General features: G+C 52.6%; 2 protein-coding genes across 3 annotated transcripts; one reads left to right on the top strand and one right to left on the bottom strand.

Annotated features, from left to right (window-relative positions):
* Positions 1–1,474: 1,474 nt before the first annotated feature.
* STX10 (syntaxin 10) lies at positions 1,475–5,217 on the bottom strand. Of its 2 annotated transcripts, none has more exons than XM_036281978.1 (8): positions 5,103–5,217; positions 4,691–4,860; positions 4,446–4,540; positions 4,307–4,369; positions 3,253–3,360; positions 3,058–3,160; positions 2,878–2,972; positions 1,475–2,793 (listed from the first exon to the last, which is right to left on the bottom strand). In XM_036281978.1, the coding sequence occupies exons 1-7, from the start codon at positions 5,135–5,137 to the stop codon at positions 2,884–2,886; spliced, it is 663 nt and encodes a 220-aa protein (XP_036137871.1). In that variant the 5' UTR covers positions 5,138–5,217; the 3' UTR covers positions 1,475–2,793; positions 2,878–2,883. The 2 variants fall into 2 exon arrangements, with proteins under 2 accessions (XP_036137871.1, XP_036137870.1); XM_036281977.1 differs by having other exon boundaries at positions 3,054–3,160.
* A 3,266-nt stretch (positions 5,218–8,483) lies between these two features.
* IER2 (immediate early response 2) lies at positions 8,484–11,438 on the top strand. The gene has a single exon (XM_036242074.1). The coding sequence runs from the start codon at positions 8,583–8,585 to the stop codon at positions 9,261–9,263; it is 681 nt and encodes a 226-aa protein (XP_036097967.1). The 5' UTR covers positions 8,484–8,582; the 3' UTR covers positions 9,264–11,438.
* Positions 11,439–14,321: the final 2,883 nt, after the last annotated feature.

Raw genomic sequence — 14,321 nt, forward strand, 5'->3', positions numbered from 1 at the left:
TGATGAGGAGAATAAACTAAACGCCTTTGTAACAGCCCTGCTGTATGATGCTCACTGAGGTGGGATGGGATGGAGGGTGGCTGGGAAAGGATGCTTGCTACAACTAGGGTCTCCCATTCTTCTGCAGAATGACACCCCCATTGCCTAGGACTTCACATTGACAAATGCAGCAGGGTCATGCTCCAGGTGCACTTGGGAGTGGCCATGCCGAATGTCATAATGGAACATCGAGTTGAGAGGGGGAGGGGCAGCATGCTTTTTTTTTTTTTTTTTAATCCCAGATGGGAACACTGACAAGACCCTTCAGGCTACCCCAATGTGCAGACTCACAATCCTGCCCCAAAGTTGTTCCTGCACACATGACCCCTAAATCCTGCATGGGCATCCCATGGGAGCCCCTCCAAAGCTAGAATGAACTGCATGAACATGAACCCACTAGCTGCCCTGTGGTCTGACACCCCCATCCCAGGAATGCATCTCAAACATACCCCTTACTCCACCTGAGCCAACAAAAAAGTTGAGATGGCAAATCTATAGGATCCTGAGGATATGAAATGACAAAAGATTCTATGAAACCAAAGACATGGAAGTGCTTTAGGGTCCCATTTATTCAGTCTTTCAAGCTACCTAGGAAGGTACGTAACTATTTGAGGGATCCCATCAAGTCAACAATTTGCTGGGAAGTGGACAAGGAAGCTACATCTCCCATCAAGGCCAGGTCCTTCCACCCCATGACACAAGGGAATGATAACTGAGTAATAATGGTTGAGGCTGACCCTTGAACAACACGGGTTACTCTTACAGTCAAAAATTCATGTATAGCCCTGGCCGGTTTTGCTCAGTGGTCCAGAGAGACCCAGATTCGGTTCCCGCTAAGGGCATGTATCTCGGTTACAGTTTGTCCCTGGCCCTGGTTGGGTTGTGTGGGTGGCAGCCAATCAATGTGTACCTTTGACATCGATGTTTCTCTCTCTCTTCCTCTCTCTCCCTCCCACGCTATCTGAACAAAAAATAGAAAAATGTCCTCGGGTGAGGATAAAAAATTTTAAAAAAATCCATGTATAACTTTTGACTCCCCCAAAACGTTAATAGCCTATTAAAAAGACCAGAAGCCATCCAGCTGGTGTGGCTCAGTGGTTGAGCATCAACCCATGCACCAAGAGGTCACCATTCGATTCCCGGTCAGGACACATGCCCAGGTTGTGGGCCCAATCCCCAGTGAGAGGCATGCAGGAGGCGGCCAATCGATGTTCTCTCTCATCGATGTTTCTATCTCTCTGTCCCTTTCCCTTCCTCTCTCTAAAAACCAATAAAGAAAAAAAAAAAATAGACCAGAAGCCTTACTGATAATATAGTCAATGAATACATTTTTTGCATGTGTACCATATACTCTATTCTTACAACAGGCTACAAAAAAAGGTTATTTAAAAAATCATAAGGAATATACATTTACAGTATTTTAAAAATTGGCATATAAATGGACCTGCACATTTCAAATGTGAGTTGTTCAAAGGTCATCTATACTACAGTTCACAGGGTGACTTGTGTATGTTTCAGTAAGACCAGCACCTCTGGAGTCCTGAAGTCCAGCTTCAGCCATCAGAAAGGGGTTCTGAGGACCAACAGCATTGCCAACAAAAATCCAGAAGTGATTCTGCTCCATCTGACTCCCAGAAGCACATGTTTTAACCCCAGAAAGACTTAGAACTAAGTATAGAATAGATCAAGAGAACCCAAACCATAGCATGAAAAAACAATCTGTACATATTTGGTTCTTTTTTGACAAACTGGCATGACGGAATACTATCCTTGTAACATACAGCACTTTATAACATGTACATGAGTGAGTGAGTTGCGTGGTTCCCATGACTGATTATCTAATGTGGGGGTTGGAAACATCTAATGATAATCTAAGGTTCATAGCACTTAACAAGTTTACAGGAATCCTTTCATACCCAGGAAGGCTCTATCGCAAAGCCCTTAAATTTACAAATGCTGCCTTGTTAGAGTGATGCATCACAGAGGGAACAAGAAACCAGGTGTGCAGTGGAGCCCAGCGTTACTCAGGGGCACCTCAGAAGTGACCACTCAGCTCCATGGCTAAGGCATTTACCAACCTTGGGCACAGAACAGACAAATGATGTTTAGGTTGAACTTCAAGAGTTCAAGAAAGATTCATGGTTTGAAATTTTCAATAGTAATAAAAGGATCCGTCATGAAAACCAAGAAGTTAACCAGAATAATCTTTCTGCACCCGATACTGGCCACTGAAATTCCTAACATGCACACATGCATACACACACGCACATACCTGTGCCATAGTGTGTGCAAATGGGGCTTAAAATCAGAGTTCCCATTCAAGAGGCAGCCACAAGTTTTGAGTCAACATACCATATGATATAAATACGTATAAAAAAGACTGGGATTTTATTTCCAAGTTGGCACATGTAGAAGGCACAGGGGTGAATAAATGGCTTTCGGGCACTGGAAATAGAAATGGGGTGGGGTGGGTCTGAGGTCCCCCAACCTCCACCACTCCCTAAGTGCACTTGGGAGAGGACCAGTGGTGGGGGTTCTGACCCAGGGTCCTGAGGGTCCCACTGGCTCTGGATGAGAGCCTTGGGATAGCTTCCCAGGTATGACACCCTCCTCCCAGAGGGCAGGGCCCTGCCAGCTCCCTCAGCTTGAAGGATCAGCCCCCTGGGGAGGGCCAGGGTCAGAGAGAGAAGAGCAGGATGAGAATCAGGAGAAGCACCCCCAACAGCACCACAATTGCACACCACTGCCGGCGGTCTGAGGGTGAGAGGGTCAAAAGTCACGGGGAAGCAGCACCACCCATGTCTCCATGCCCCAAACTGCCTCCCTCAGAGGACTCACCACTTGTCATGTGGGATACTTTGGCCATCTTCCTGAGCACCCCATCCATCCGGGACTGGGTGTGGTCCATCTCATGAGCAAAGGCATCCAGCATACTGCCAAGACGAAGATGATGTCAGCCCTCAAAGGGCAGCCGGCCTGAGGCTCCCAGCCCACCCTGGGGGTCCTGGCCTCACATGCCCTGCTCATCCAGCTCCTCCCCAACTCGGCCAGACATGTGTTTCAGAACCCGGATACTCCCAGACACCATTTCCAGCTGTTGGTCCTGTTGGTCCATGATCAGCTGCAGATTGGGGACATGGAAACTGCTGTCATCAGGGAGCCTGTGCTATCTGCAGGCTCCTTCAGCCCACAGCTCCTACCACCCACACAAACCTGCTGTGTGGCTTGCTGTTCCTCAATGTAGCGAGAGGTGGCTGAGACTACGCTGGCATCCAGCAGGTCACTGAATGGCTTCTGGGCTGATGGCTTGCCCATCAGCATCTGGTGAGGCACAGACCACAGGCTCAGAGATGGACAGCCACTTACCATAGAGCCAGACACAGGCAAATCTAGATGGAGGTTAGTCAGTAACGCAGTCTTTGAAGTGGAATGGCCTGGGTTCCCCAGACCCACTTACTAGCAAGGTGACTGACCCCAAGGCCATACCACTTGACCTCCCTGTGTATCAATTTCCTCATCTGTAAAATGGGAAGAATTACAATCCTTGTTTCCTGGGGTTGGAATGAGGAAATGAATTAATCCATGAAGAACACTTATTACCATATAAACAAGTATATGTAAGAATTTGAACGTTAATCCCTGAAGGCAGCACACCAGGAAGGCATGTGGGCACTGCTATAGGACTCCAAGCTGGTATGGGCCTTAGCTCCCCTAACCTTCCATGTGGGTTTATGATGGGATGGGGAGAGGCAGGTGGTTTTACAACATGCAAAGAATGGGCACACAACACAGAGGGGAAAGGTGTACAGACAGGCAGCAGGAAGCATGTGCACAAAAGGCATGAGCAGGCACACACAAGGCAAGCACACCTACAGGGGGAAAGGGTATGCATGCACAAGGCAGACTTGATATACTCAGAGGCCATGTTCACACATTCAGATAGGTCAAAAGCATACACAGAGAAAAAAGGTATATGCTGGAAACAGTTAACACACAGAAGAACGAAAAAAAAAGGGGGGGGGGCTAGGTATACAGACACTACCCACCCACCCTGGCAACCAGTATAGATCTCCAGGAGAAGGCAGAAGGCAATATACAATTAGTGAGAGCTCACACACAGAAAGAAGTCAGGTAAGAGAACTGCATACAGAAAGGATGGGCATTGACATAAGGGACAGAAACACACTTTCCCAGGAAACAAGCAAACACACAGAGGAGTCATCCAGAAAGATCTTTCGGGTAAGGATACTGGGTCAGGATGCCTTACCTCTCTATTATTTCTCTCCATAAAGGCTACAGCTGCTGGGCTGACCATATGATCCTTCATTTCCTGAGGGTGGGGACAGCATCAGAGAGTAAAGACACCCCCACCTCCCCACCCTCACTCCCTTGTAACCTAGTCTCACCTGGACAGCCTCCCGCATCAGCTCCACAAACACCTTTCTCTCTTGCAGGTCCCCAGCTGGGAGCTTGAACTTGCCTGGGTTAGCTTCCACTATGCGTACCCCTCGAATCAAGAGTCAAGGCCACAGCCAGACACAACCCCCTCCTCTGCCTCAAAGCCCTCAACCCCTCCCTGGTGTCCAGCTTCCCAGCTCCCCCTGCCACCGCAATGGGCTCTCCCAGGCCGCCCTCCAACCCCCCAGGATATCGATGGTCTCCTCCAGGTCCTCGAGGTCCCACTCAATGCTGCGTAGGCCATTCCGCAGCTCATTGGTCGTCCAATCCAGCTCCTCGCGTCCGACCGCAGCGCCCTCCTGCAGGAGCTCGCACCAGCGCTGGTACAGCCCGCGGGCTGTGTTCACTGCCTTCTGCACCTCGCTGCAGACAGGGACACAGCCGGCGCGTCGAGGGGCAGGCGGACCTTCCGCCGGCTGCTGCGCCCCCATATGAGTGGAGGGGCTCAGAGGGCCCCCACATCCTTCTGCGTACCTCTCCCACTTGGTCACTGGGTGATCCCCACCCGCGCACCCCCAGACCGCTTGGCACGCTGTGCCCCTCATCCGGGCACTAGCTGGCAGCGGCCCGAGCACCCTCTACCCTCCCCCATCACTGTCACTCACCCTCGAACTACAAAGAACGGGTCTTCGAGAGACATGTCACCGCCCCGCGTCGGAGGCCAAGCCCCCCTCCCCTCTGGGCCTTGATAGCTGGTTTCCTCTCAGCGGTAGGGAACACGCCACCACACCCGCCCCTGTCACGTGACCCATGCCACCATAGAGAGTGGGTCTACGAGGAGAGAAAGAGAGGCCTCGGAAGCCGGAAATGCGGAACTCCCGCCCCCTCCGCAGCCATCTTAGTTGTAGGCAGAGACGGCTCTCTGCACCGGCCTCGACCCTTCTTGTCCGCGTATCCCTTCTGCCCCCAGCCTTTCCCCAGTTCTTCAGGATCCCTGAGTTCGAGGTCCAGCCCCTCGAACTGTTGCCGCACCACCGTAGTTTCCCTTCTCGGCAATGTAAATAATAATAGTCACCCAGAAATCAAACGAGATAGTGGCTGGGGAAGATTCTCCTAACGTACACCCCGAGTCTGCCCCCGGATCCTGTCCAGGGAGATCGTCCCAGCCCAGGGTCCAGAGTGGCAGGTTTGGGAAGGGTTCGGGGGAGAGGTGGTCGTCCCCACCTTCCCGCCGGCGGGGTGAAGCGCGGGCATTCTCAGCTCTGCTGAACTCCCCTCCTCTGTTTTCCTTTGGAGGAGGGGCACACCCAGGTTACCCCCGGGCGGAATCCTGCCGTTAGTGGGCACCACGGAGATGCTCATGGGGTATGGTGTCTTACTGGGTGTGAGCCTGGGGTTCGCGGGAGGGGGTGTGGTGGTGGCTCTGAGGATGTCTCCAGAGGAGTGCGTGTGGGCTCTCCGTCTGGGAGGGGCCAGGAATGTTTGGGGGGGGGACTCAAAGGGTTTCAGTCACACAGGGGCGTTCTTTGGGATCTCAGGGAAATAACTTTTTTGGGGGGTGCAGGGAAGCCATCTCTTGAGTGAAGTCCTGATTTCTCTCTGGAGGGTCGGCGGGATCTCTGAAGTAGTCCTCGGAGGGTTATTCCCAGTGTGTGTCAGGGTTGCTTTGTAGGGTTTTAGAGATAGTACCTGGGCTGGGGATGTCATTGTGGAGTCTCTGTGGTGCGGGGTAGGAGGTTTAGGGGATGAGGACATTCTCAGCCGGTCACCGCAGTGTGTGGCAGGAAAGATTGCTGAATGAGGACAGTAGTTGAATGGGATCGGTTTTTCAGGGAGTATAATTGTTGAGTCCCCTTGTGCAGAGAGCGGGACCTAAGCTTCCTCCAAGGGTGCATGAGAACATTAATTTCGGGGGAAGGAGCAGTAATACCTGGGTGGGGGCCTTGTAGAGAGAAATAACTGAGGAGAGACAGGGATGAAGGGGCCCTCATCGAGTGCTGGCGAAGTCTTTTTTTTTTTTTTTAAAGTATGTCTTTAGCCCTGGCCGGTTTGGCTCAGTGGTTAGAGCATCGACCTGCGGTCCAGAGAGACCCGGGTTTGGTTCCCGCTAAGGGCATGTACCTCGGTTGCAATTTGTCCCCGGCCCTGGTTGGGTCGTGCGGGAGGCAGGCACTGGTTGTGCCCCTTTCACGTCGATATTTCTCTCTCTCTTCCTCTCTCTCCTTCCCACTCTCTCTGAACAAAAAATGGGAAAATGTCCTCAGGTGAGGATAAAAAAATAATAATAAAGTATGTTTTTATATTAGTTTTTTGAGAGAAAGGAAGGGAGAAACATCAATATCCATCGGCTGCTTCCTGCACGCCCCCTACTGGGGGTCGAGCCCACAACCTGGGCATGTGCCCTGACCGGAATTAAACCAGCGGCCTCTTGGTGCATGGGATGATGCTCAATCCACTGAACCACACCAGTGGGGTGTGGGAAGGTCTTTGTGTAGGGTCCTTGAGAGATGGCATCAGGGGGAGCCCTGAAGTCACCTCTACTCGCTCGCGGGGGATATTCCCGGAGGGGCGTCACGCCTTCCTGGCCTCCCGGGAAAGAAGCGAAACCTTCCTCGCTGGCCCGACAGGACATGGATCCGGAAGCCGGGGGCTCCTGCTAGCCCTAGTTGCTGAGTAGAGAAAGAAAGAGGGCGTGTCTGGAGACCAAGGCCCCACCCATGCCCGCCCGCCCGGAAAAAGCCAGCTCTGGCCTAGTAAGAAGAGTCCCGCCCCTGTACTTATATGGGCAGCCGGAAGCCGCTCCGGCGCTTGCCCTACGTCAATTATTTCCAAATTTAGTCCTGGATGTAGCTCCGACCCAGTGGCGGGAAGCCTCTGCGCCCTAGTTCGGTGGGCGGAGCCTCCCCTTAAAGGACCCGCGCCACGAATGAATGGAGCCGTTCAAACAATTTTGCCCCCCTCCCTTTTTTGGAGGAACTGGAAAAAGGTTTCTTGGAGAGACTGCGTGGAGGAGGGTAGGACTGATGTTTTCTATCTGCTCTATCTCTGCATTGCTCAGTTTTCAGCACCTACCCCAACCTCGTCTCCCGGGGTGCAGAGGCTGAGCATGGCCGCGTCGTTTAGGGGGCGGCAGCCACTAGTTTATCCGGATGTCGTGTAGTCAGGTCCTCCACTTTACGAACACCAAGCCCATCTGTGGAGCTTGTGCCTGAGGAAACTGGGAGGATGTTCAGTGCAGAGAGCAGAGATAGCAGCCCGGAACGCACTCATATCTGCAGACTTCCGCCGCCTGTGGAGCGGACTGCTCTGCCCTGGCACCAACCAGCTTGCTGGCCTCCTTACTGCGTACAGACAAGGGGAGTGAGGAGGGCTGGCGTACGTTAGATACTTTAGAGGTGAAGGCCTCCTTTCACTGCATTTGGCCTGTTTATTCGTTTAGCAAATATTGGACTAGTCAATCCGCCTCGGTTTCCCCCACGTGAAGAAATCGGGTAAAACAACAGTACTTTCCGCGGAGTGGAAGTGAGGGATCAATGAGATATTTATGAAAGGAAAGCCTTTAACATAGTCTGGCACATAGTAACTGCTTAATAAATGTTAGTATTGTTATTGGTTCAAAAAACATTAATGAACTGTCCACGTGGGGGCGGGGGTAGTGTACGGGCTCGAACCTGGGTATTCCCCGGTGTGAAGGGAAACTAGCCGCCTACGACCTGCTGGGGCCTGCGAACTCTAGCACGTGCGTGGGTCGTGAGCTTCACCCCTGGCCCCGCGGCCCTGGGCCTGCGCGCGGGCTCACTGTGGCGGGGAGAGAAGGCCGAGAAAGGAAACCACTCCAAGATAGAGAGTGGACTAGGGAACGTTCCTCCTCGTCCAGGCTCGCATCCCTTTTGTCCGGTAAATTACACCCTGTAGCTTTAAGGCATTTTCGGGCCCCAACGGGGTGGAAAGCCCGGTGCAGCGTTCTGATTGGACGGGGTGTCATCGTGACGTGACTCCGGGTATAAATGGGCCGCGGTGGCGGGCGCCGGGGCAGAGCGTCCTAGGTGCTTTACCCCGTTGATTTCCGTGTAGAGAAAGCCGTGAGCCAGCGCGTAGTACGGAGTGCACCTGCTCAGCAGGGGAGTCCCCGCCGTCGAGTCACTATGGAGGTGCAAAAGGAGGCTCAACGCATTATGACCCTGTCGGTGTGGAAGATGTACCATTCGCGCATGCAGCGCGGAGGGCTGCGGCTGCACCGAAGTCTGCAGTTGTCTCTGGTCATGCGTAGCGCCCGGGACCTTTACCTCTCCGCCAAGGTGGAAGCCCACGAGCAGCCCGAGGGGCCCTCGCCGCCCACCCGCTCCCCTGACCCTCGCCTGCACCCACTAAGGGGAGCGCAAGCCACTGCAGAGGCAGCGTCCTCCGGAGCCGAGCAGCCCTGCCCGGAGCCCATGGATACTCAGGAGGCGCCGAGAGCCGAGGAGACCCCTCCCCGCTGTGCCCCGCGACCCGCCAAAGTCAGCCGCAAGCGGCGGAGCAGCAGCCTCACCGACGGCGGGGATGCCGGACTGGTCCCAAGCAAGAAAGCCCGTCTAGAAAAGGAGGACGCGGAAGAAGGGGAGTCTTCGGAGATCCTTGATCGCCTGCAGGCCCCTCCCGCGCAAGCGGAAGGCGCCTTTCCCAATTTGGCGCGTGTACTACAGAGGCGCTTCTCTGGTCTCCTGAACTGCAGTCCCGCCGCCCCCACGACGGTGCCATCGCCCCCGGCACGCGAGGCGAAGCCGGTCTGCCGCTCGGCGGATAGCATGCTGAACATGCTCGTACGGGCCGTGGTGGCTTTCTGAGGGCCCCCGAGCGGCGCTGCCGAAGCCCAGAGCGCGGGTCGAAACGTCGGCCCGAGTATACAGACCCGAGGCCAGGCCACCCCCGCGGGAAGGTCTGCGGAAACGGTGGAGAGGAGCCGCGGCCCGGGCTACTGAGAGGCCCGGAGAGCGATTATGCCCCCGAGGAGCTGTCGCCACCCGTGTGCAGCGGCGGCGCCAAGGAACCTGAGACGGGGGCTCAGACACCTTCCTCTGAGACCTGCCGCGCCCACAGGTGCTGTCTTAACCGACCGGGACATGGCCTTTCCGTCTCCTTCTGGGACTGGGTGAGGGAGGTTTGGTTCCTGAAATTCCTCAGGATCGGACTTTATTTTTTTACTGGGGGCTGCGTTGCCCGTTCAAGGTTTTTCAATAGTTGGTGTTCGCGTTTCCAACTCAGAGCATTCCAGGCACTCTTCTTTCCCCTCCAGTGACATACTTATGCAAGCGGTCATCGTTGCGTCATGGGGCAGACGTGGGGAGCTTCCTGTTGCCTTGCGTGGGTGTGGGGCCTGGGAGGAGGGCTGCCTGAGTCACTTAGCCGCCGCGCGCGTCACCCTGCGCCCCTGTGCCTTCAGGTTAGGGAGAAGCTGATCTCGTTTCAGGTTAGAATTTTCCTCTTTTGGTGCGTTCAATGTGAGGATATGTTCACAGTCTCAAGCGTGACCCTCCGTCAGGCACAGACACAGTCACTCAGAAGATCTTGGTCTAAATGACAAAAATAGGGGAAGGGAGTGTTCAGAGCTCTGTAAGGATGAGCTAGGACCAGTTGCTGGTGAGACTGGGCCAGTTTGGGGAGGGGGAGATTCTAACCAGTGCGTTCTGAGGGTCTATTTACTCTGGTGGGTTCTGTTTAACTCCGTCTATCTGGCCTTTTGCTAGAGATGCCAGATACGAAAATAAAGGCCATTTGAATAAAAAGTCGGCTGTCTAGTTTTCTTCCCTGGTCGGGGAGGGGCAGGATTAAAGGGTCAGGAGGTGGGGGCGGCTTGCTGGGACCGAAGAACCGGTCTGACCGGCTTCCACGTGGTCGAGAGGGTGCTGGGCCCCCTTTTCTCAGCCGGAACACTTCCGAGCTGGATATCCTGGCACTCCAACTCCATAAACCCCTCACCTTTGAGGGTTCTTTAGAAATTCCCCTATAGTCCTGGCTCGGTTGGTTAGAGCGTCGTCCCTATACGCCTAGGTTTCAGGATCAATCCCGGGTCAGGGCTCATAAAAGAGCCAACCAATGAATGGGTGGAACAACGTGTCATTGTTTCTCTGTTTGTCTCCCTGCCTCCTTCTCTATGAAAATCAGTGAACGAAATTTAAAAAGAAATTCCCCTACAAGTATGGGGGGAAGAGGGCTTTCAAAGTTCAGACATTTGGGAGGACACCAATGGGGACGGTGCCCCATGTGTAGCTGGAGAACCAAGCCTCCTTTCCAGACTGGAACGACGGCATATTCCCTCCACCCCCACCCGGAGGCACTTGACGAACTGAATCATCTGGGGCGGGAGGGAAGCTGAGCAGGTAAACTTTGGAGCACACTTTATGCCATGTTCCAATCTCTGGTTGTGAATTATGTGGCTCAGACAGGGAGGTAAACTCCCAGCTTCAGTTTCCTCATCGGTGGAGTTCGCCTTTAAACAGCTTCCCCAGGGGTAGGCTGCAGGTTTAGAAATACTGTGGGAGCCTTTGTTATTTGCTTTGGCTCCATCCCAGCTCCAAGTTAGCCACCCCAGAAGAGAAAGCTCTTATAATTCACCCAGTACTGGCCCAGGAGGGGGGCTGTGGGGAGGACAAAGGAGCCACAAGTGTAAGGAGTGAGGGTGGTAGGAGGTTCAGGAAAGCACCTGCCCCAACTCTGGAGGGCTAGGTACCCTCTGGGCTTCCCATGACCTCGAAGATCTGACCCCAAGGCAGAAGGGTGGAATGTGGAGGATGAAATAGAGGAACTACCCACCCCAGAATACCCCACCTAGCTCCCTCCAGCTTCTTCCACCTCCCCCACCCCTGGGAATTTAGCCCAGCTAGCCTCCTTGGCCACCTGATTCCTCCCTGGGAAAGGAGGGATACTTAGTGCAACTCACTCCAAGGCCTGACCCAGAACTCCCCAGTGGGCTGTAAGGGACTGGATCCCCACACCTCCAGTGGTAGCTCAATGTGTCCTCTTAGGAGCAGCTCCCCAGAGAACCTGGCCCAGCCCCAGGAAGTCCCAGGCCACTGGGGAGGAGGCCTCACTGCACATCCTGTCGCAGGAACCGCCGGGCCCTTCCTTCCGAGGGAAGCAGCAGCTTGGCCTACTCCTGCCTGGGCCACTTGGGTGTTTCCGGTGCTGACTTGGGGGAGGGGGGTTGGCTGGAAATGATACATGGGAGGCAGACCAGCACTTCACACACATACCCCCTTAATATATACCCCTCCCCTCCCCTGAGACCTCATTTCACCTGTCAGAATAGGCAGAATCGAAAACATGTGGCAACCGATATTGTTCGGGCCTGGGTTTTTAGTCCATTACACGGCACTTGGTTATCAGGACAGGTCCTCTGGGGAGTAATTGGACAATGACTGTAAAAACTACAAATGTCACATATTCTGTGATCAGCTGATTCCCCAAGGAACCAGGAAGAGTTTCCAGAAGGGTGTTCACAGTGTTGTCTGAAATTGGCACAGATTTGAAGCAACCTACATGCCCATCCAACTGGACTGGTATGGTAGAATGTGAATTATCCATGGCTCCCCACCCTAAAGATAAAAGGCCTGAGCCTGACAGATCTACACACTCAGACAACAGAGATAACCCAGAACCATGGGTGACAAAGGCCATTTGCAGAAGTTGTGGGGTAAAGAGCACAGATTTCTGAGCCCAGACAGCCAGTTCTATTTGCTTCCAGTGCAACTTTGAGTACGTTACTTCACCTCTCTGGGCCTAAGTTTACCTGGCTATAAATTTTGGAATAATCCCTACCCCTTAGATTCATTGTTATATAGCTCTGGCCGGTTTTGCTCAGTGGTTAGAGCGTCGACCTGCGGTCCAGAGAGACCCGGGTTCGGTTACCGCTAAGGGTACGTACCTTGGTTGCAATTTGTCCCCGACCCTGCTTGGGTCATGCGGGTGGCAGCCACTCGATGTGTCCCTTTCACGTCGATGTTCCTCTCTCTTTCTCTCTCTTCCTCTCTCTCCCTCCCACTCTACCTAAACAAAAAATGGAAAAATGTCCTCAGGTGAAGATAAAGAAAAAAAGAAGATTAAGCAATATAGTATATGTAAAGTGCCTGGCACACAGGGTTATTATTGTTATTTTAAATGTGTTTTTATTGATTTCAGAGAGAGAAAGGAAAAGGGAGAGAGAGACAGAAACATCAATCAGCTGCCTCCTGCAGGCCTTCGCACAACCAGACATGTGCATTGACCTGGACCCTAACTGATGCACAGGACTACACTCAACCAACTGAGCCACACCAGCCAGACACAGAGTGTTATTTTTTTTTTTATTGTTCAAGGCCAGGATGACAACAGTGCTGGTCATTTAAAAACATACAGCACTGCCCTGGCCGGTTTTGCTCAGTGGTTAGAGCATCAGCCTGTAGACCAGAGAGTCCCGGGTTCAGTTCCTGCTAAGGGCACGTACCTCGATTGCAGTTTGTCCCGGCCCCGGTTGGGGTCGTGTGGGTGGCAACTAGTTGATGTGTGTCTCTTGCATCTGTGTTTCTGTCTCTCTCTTCCCCCCTCTCTCCCTCCCACTCTATCTGAACAAAAGTGGAAAAATGTCCTTGGGTGAGGATAAAAAAATAAAAACAAACAAAGAAACAAAAAACACACAGCACTGCCCTGGCCAGTTTGGCTCAGCAGTTGGAGCATTGGCCTGTGGACCAGAGAGTCCTGGGTTCGGTTGCCGCTAGGGGCACGTACCAAAAACCAAAACAAAACAAAACATACAGCACTGCCCTGGATGGTTTTCTCTGGTTAGAGCATCCGCCCACAGACCAAAGGGTTGCAGGTTTGTTTCCTGGTCAAGGGCACATACCTGGGTTACAGGTTCGATCCCTGGGCCTGGTCAGGGTCTTGAGGGAGGCAACTAATCTGTGTGTTTCTCTCACATCAATGATTCTCTCGCTCTCTCTCTCTCTCCCTCCCTTTCACTCTATCTAAAATTTAATGGAAAAATATCCTCAGGTGAGGATTAACCAAAAAAAGTAAAATAAAATAAAATAAAATAAATAAATAAGCCCTGGCCGGTTTGGCTCAGGGGTTCCTGCCCTTGATCCTCACAATCTATTTTGCACAACAGCTGCACAGATCCTATAAAACACAAACTGGATCGTTTCACTCTCCCAGCTCTCCTCTGCTTCTCCCACACTAGCCTCCTTTCTGCTTGCAGAACAGACCAAGTGTGTTCTAGCCCCAGGGCCTTCACACTTGCCGTTCCTTCTGCCTGCAATGCCCTTCTTCCAGATACCCACACATCCATCTTCACATGCTCATTCTTCAAATTTCTGCTGAAATGCCACCTCCTGGAGGAGGCCTTCTTTGACTACCTAATCTAAAATAGCACCCCACTCTGCCACTCTGCTCAGCCTTCCAAACTGCTCACCGTTTGAAAGGATATATTTATGTTTTATTTAGCATCTGCAACCCCATTCAAATGTCAATTCCATGAGTGAATGCCCAGACCAGGCTAAAATGAGTGAATGAGGTTGTCTGGGGTAAGCAGGTGCTAAGTGCTTAATATTTATTATTTCATTTAATCGGTGGCTTCCCATGGATCTTAGAATACAATTTCCCAAACTACAGACAGTTTCGGGTCAGGATTTTTTACTATCATTATTTATATAATTTTAAAAACTTAATGGTGAGTTAATCACTCACCATACATAGAAGGTAACAGTTCATAAAAGTTACAGTGAAAATGAAAACAGTCATAAGATCCTGCTGATGCCCTGGCCAGTTTGGTTCAGCGGTTGGAGCGTCATCCTGTGGACCAGAGAGTCCTGGGTTTGGTTCCTGCTAGAGGCACTTACCAAAAAAAAGAGATCCTGCTGAAACCTCATAGC

Source organism: Molossus molossus, unplaced genomic scaffold, assembly GCF_014108415.1.
Source record: "Molossus molossus isolate mMolMol1 unplaced genomic scaffold, mMolMol1.p scaffold_m16_p_4, whole genome shotgun sequence".
Classification (NCBI taxonomy): domain Eukaryota; kingdom Metazoa; phylum Chordata; class Mammalia; order Chiroptera; family Molossidae; genus Molossus; species Molossus molossus.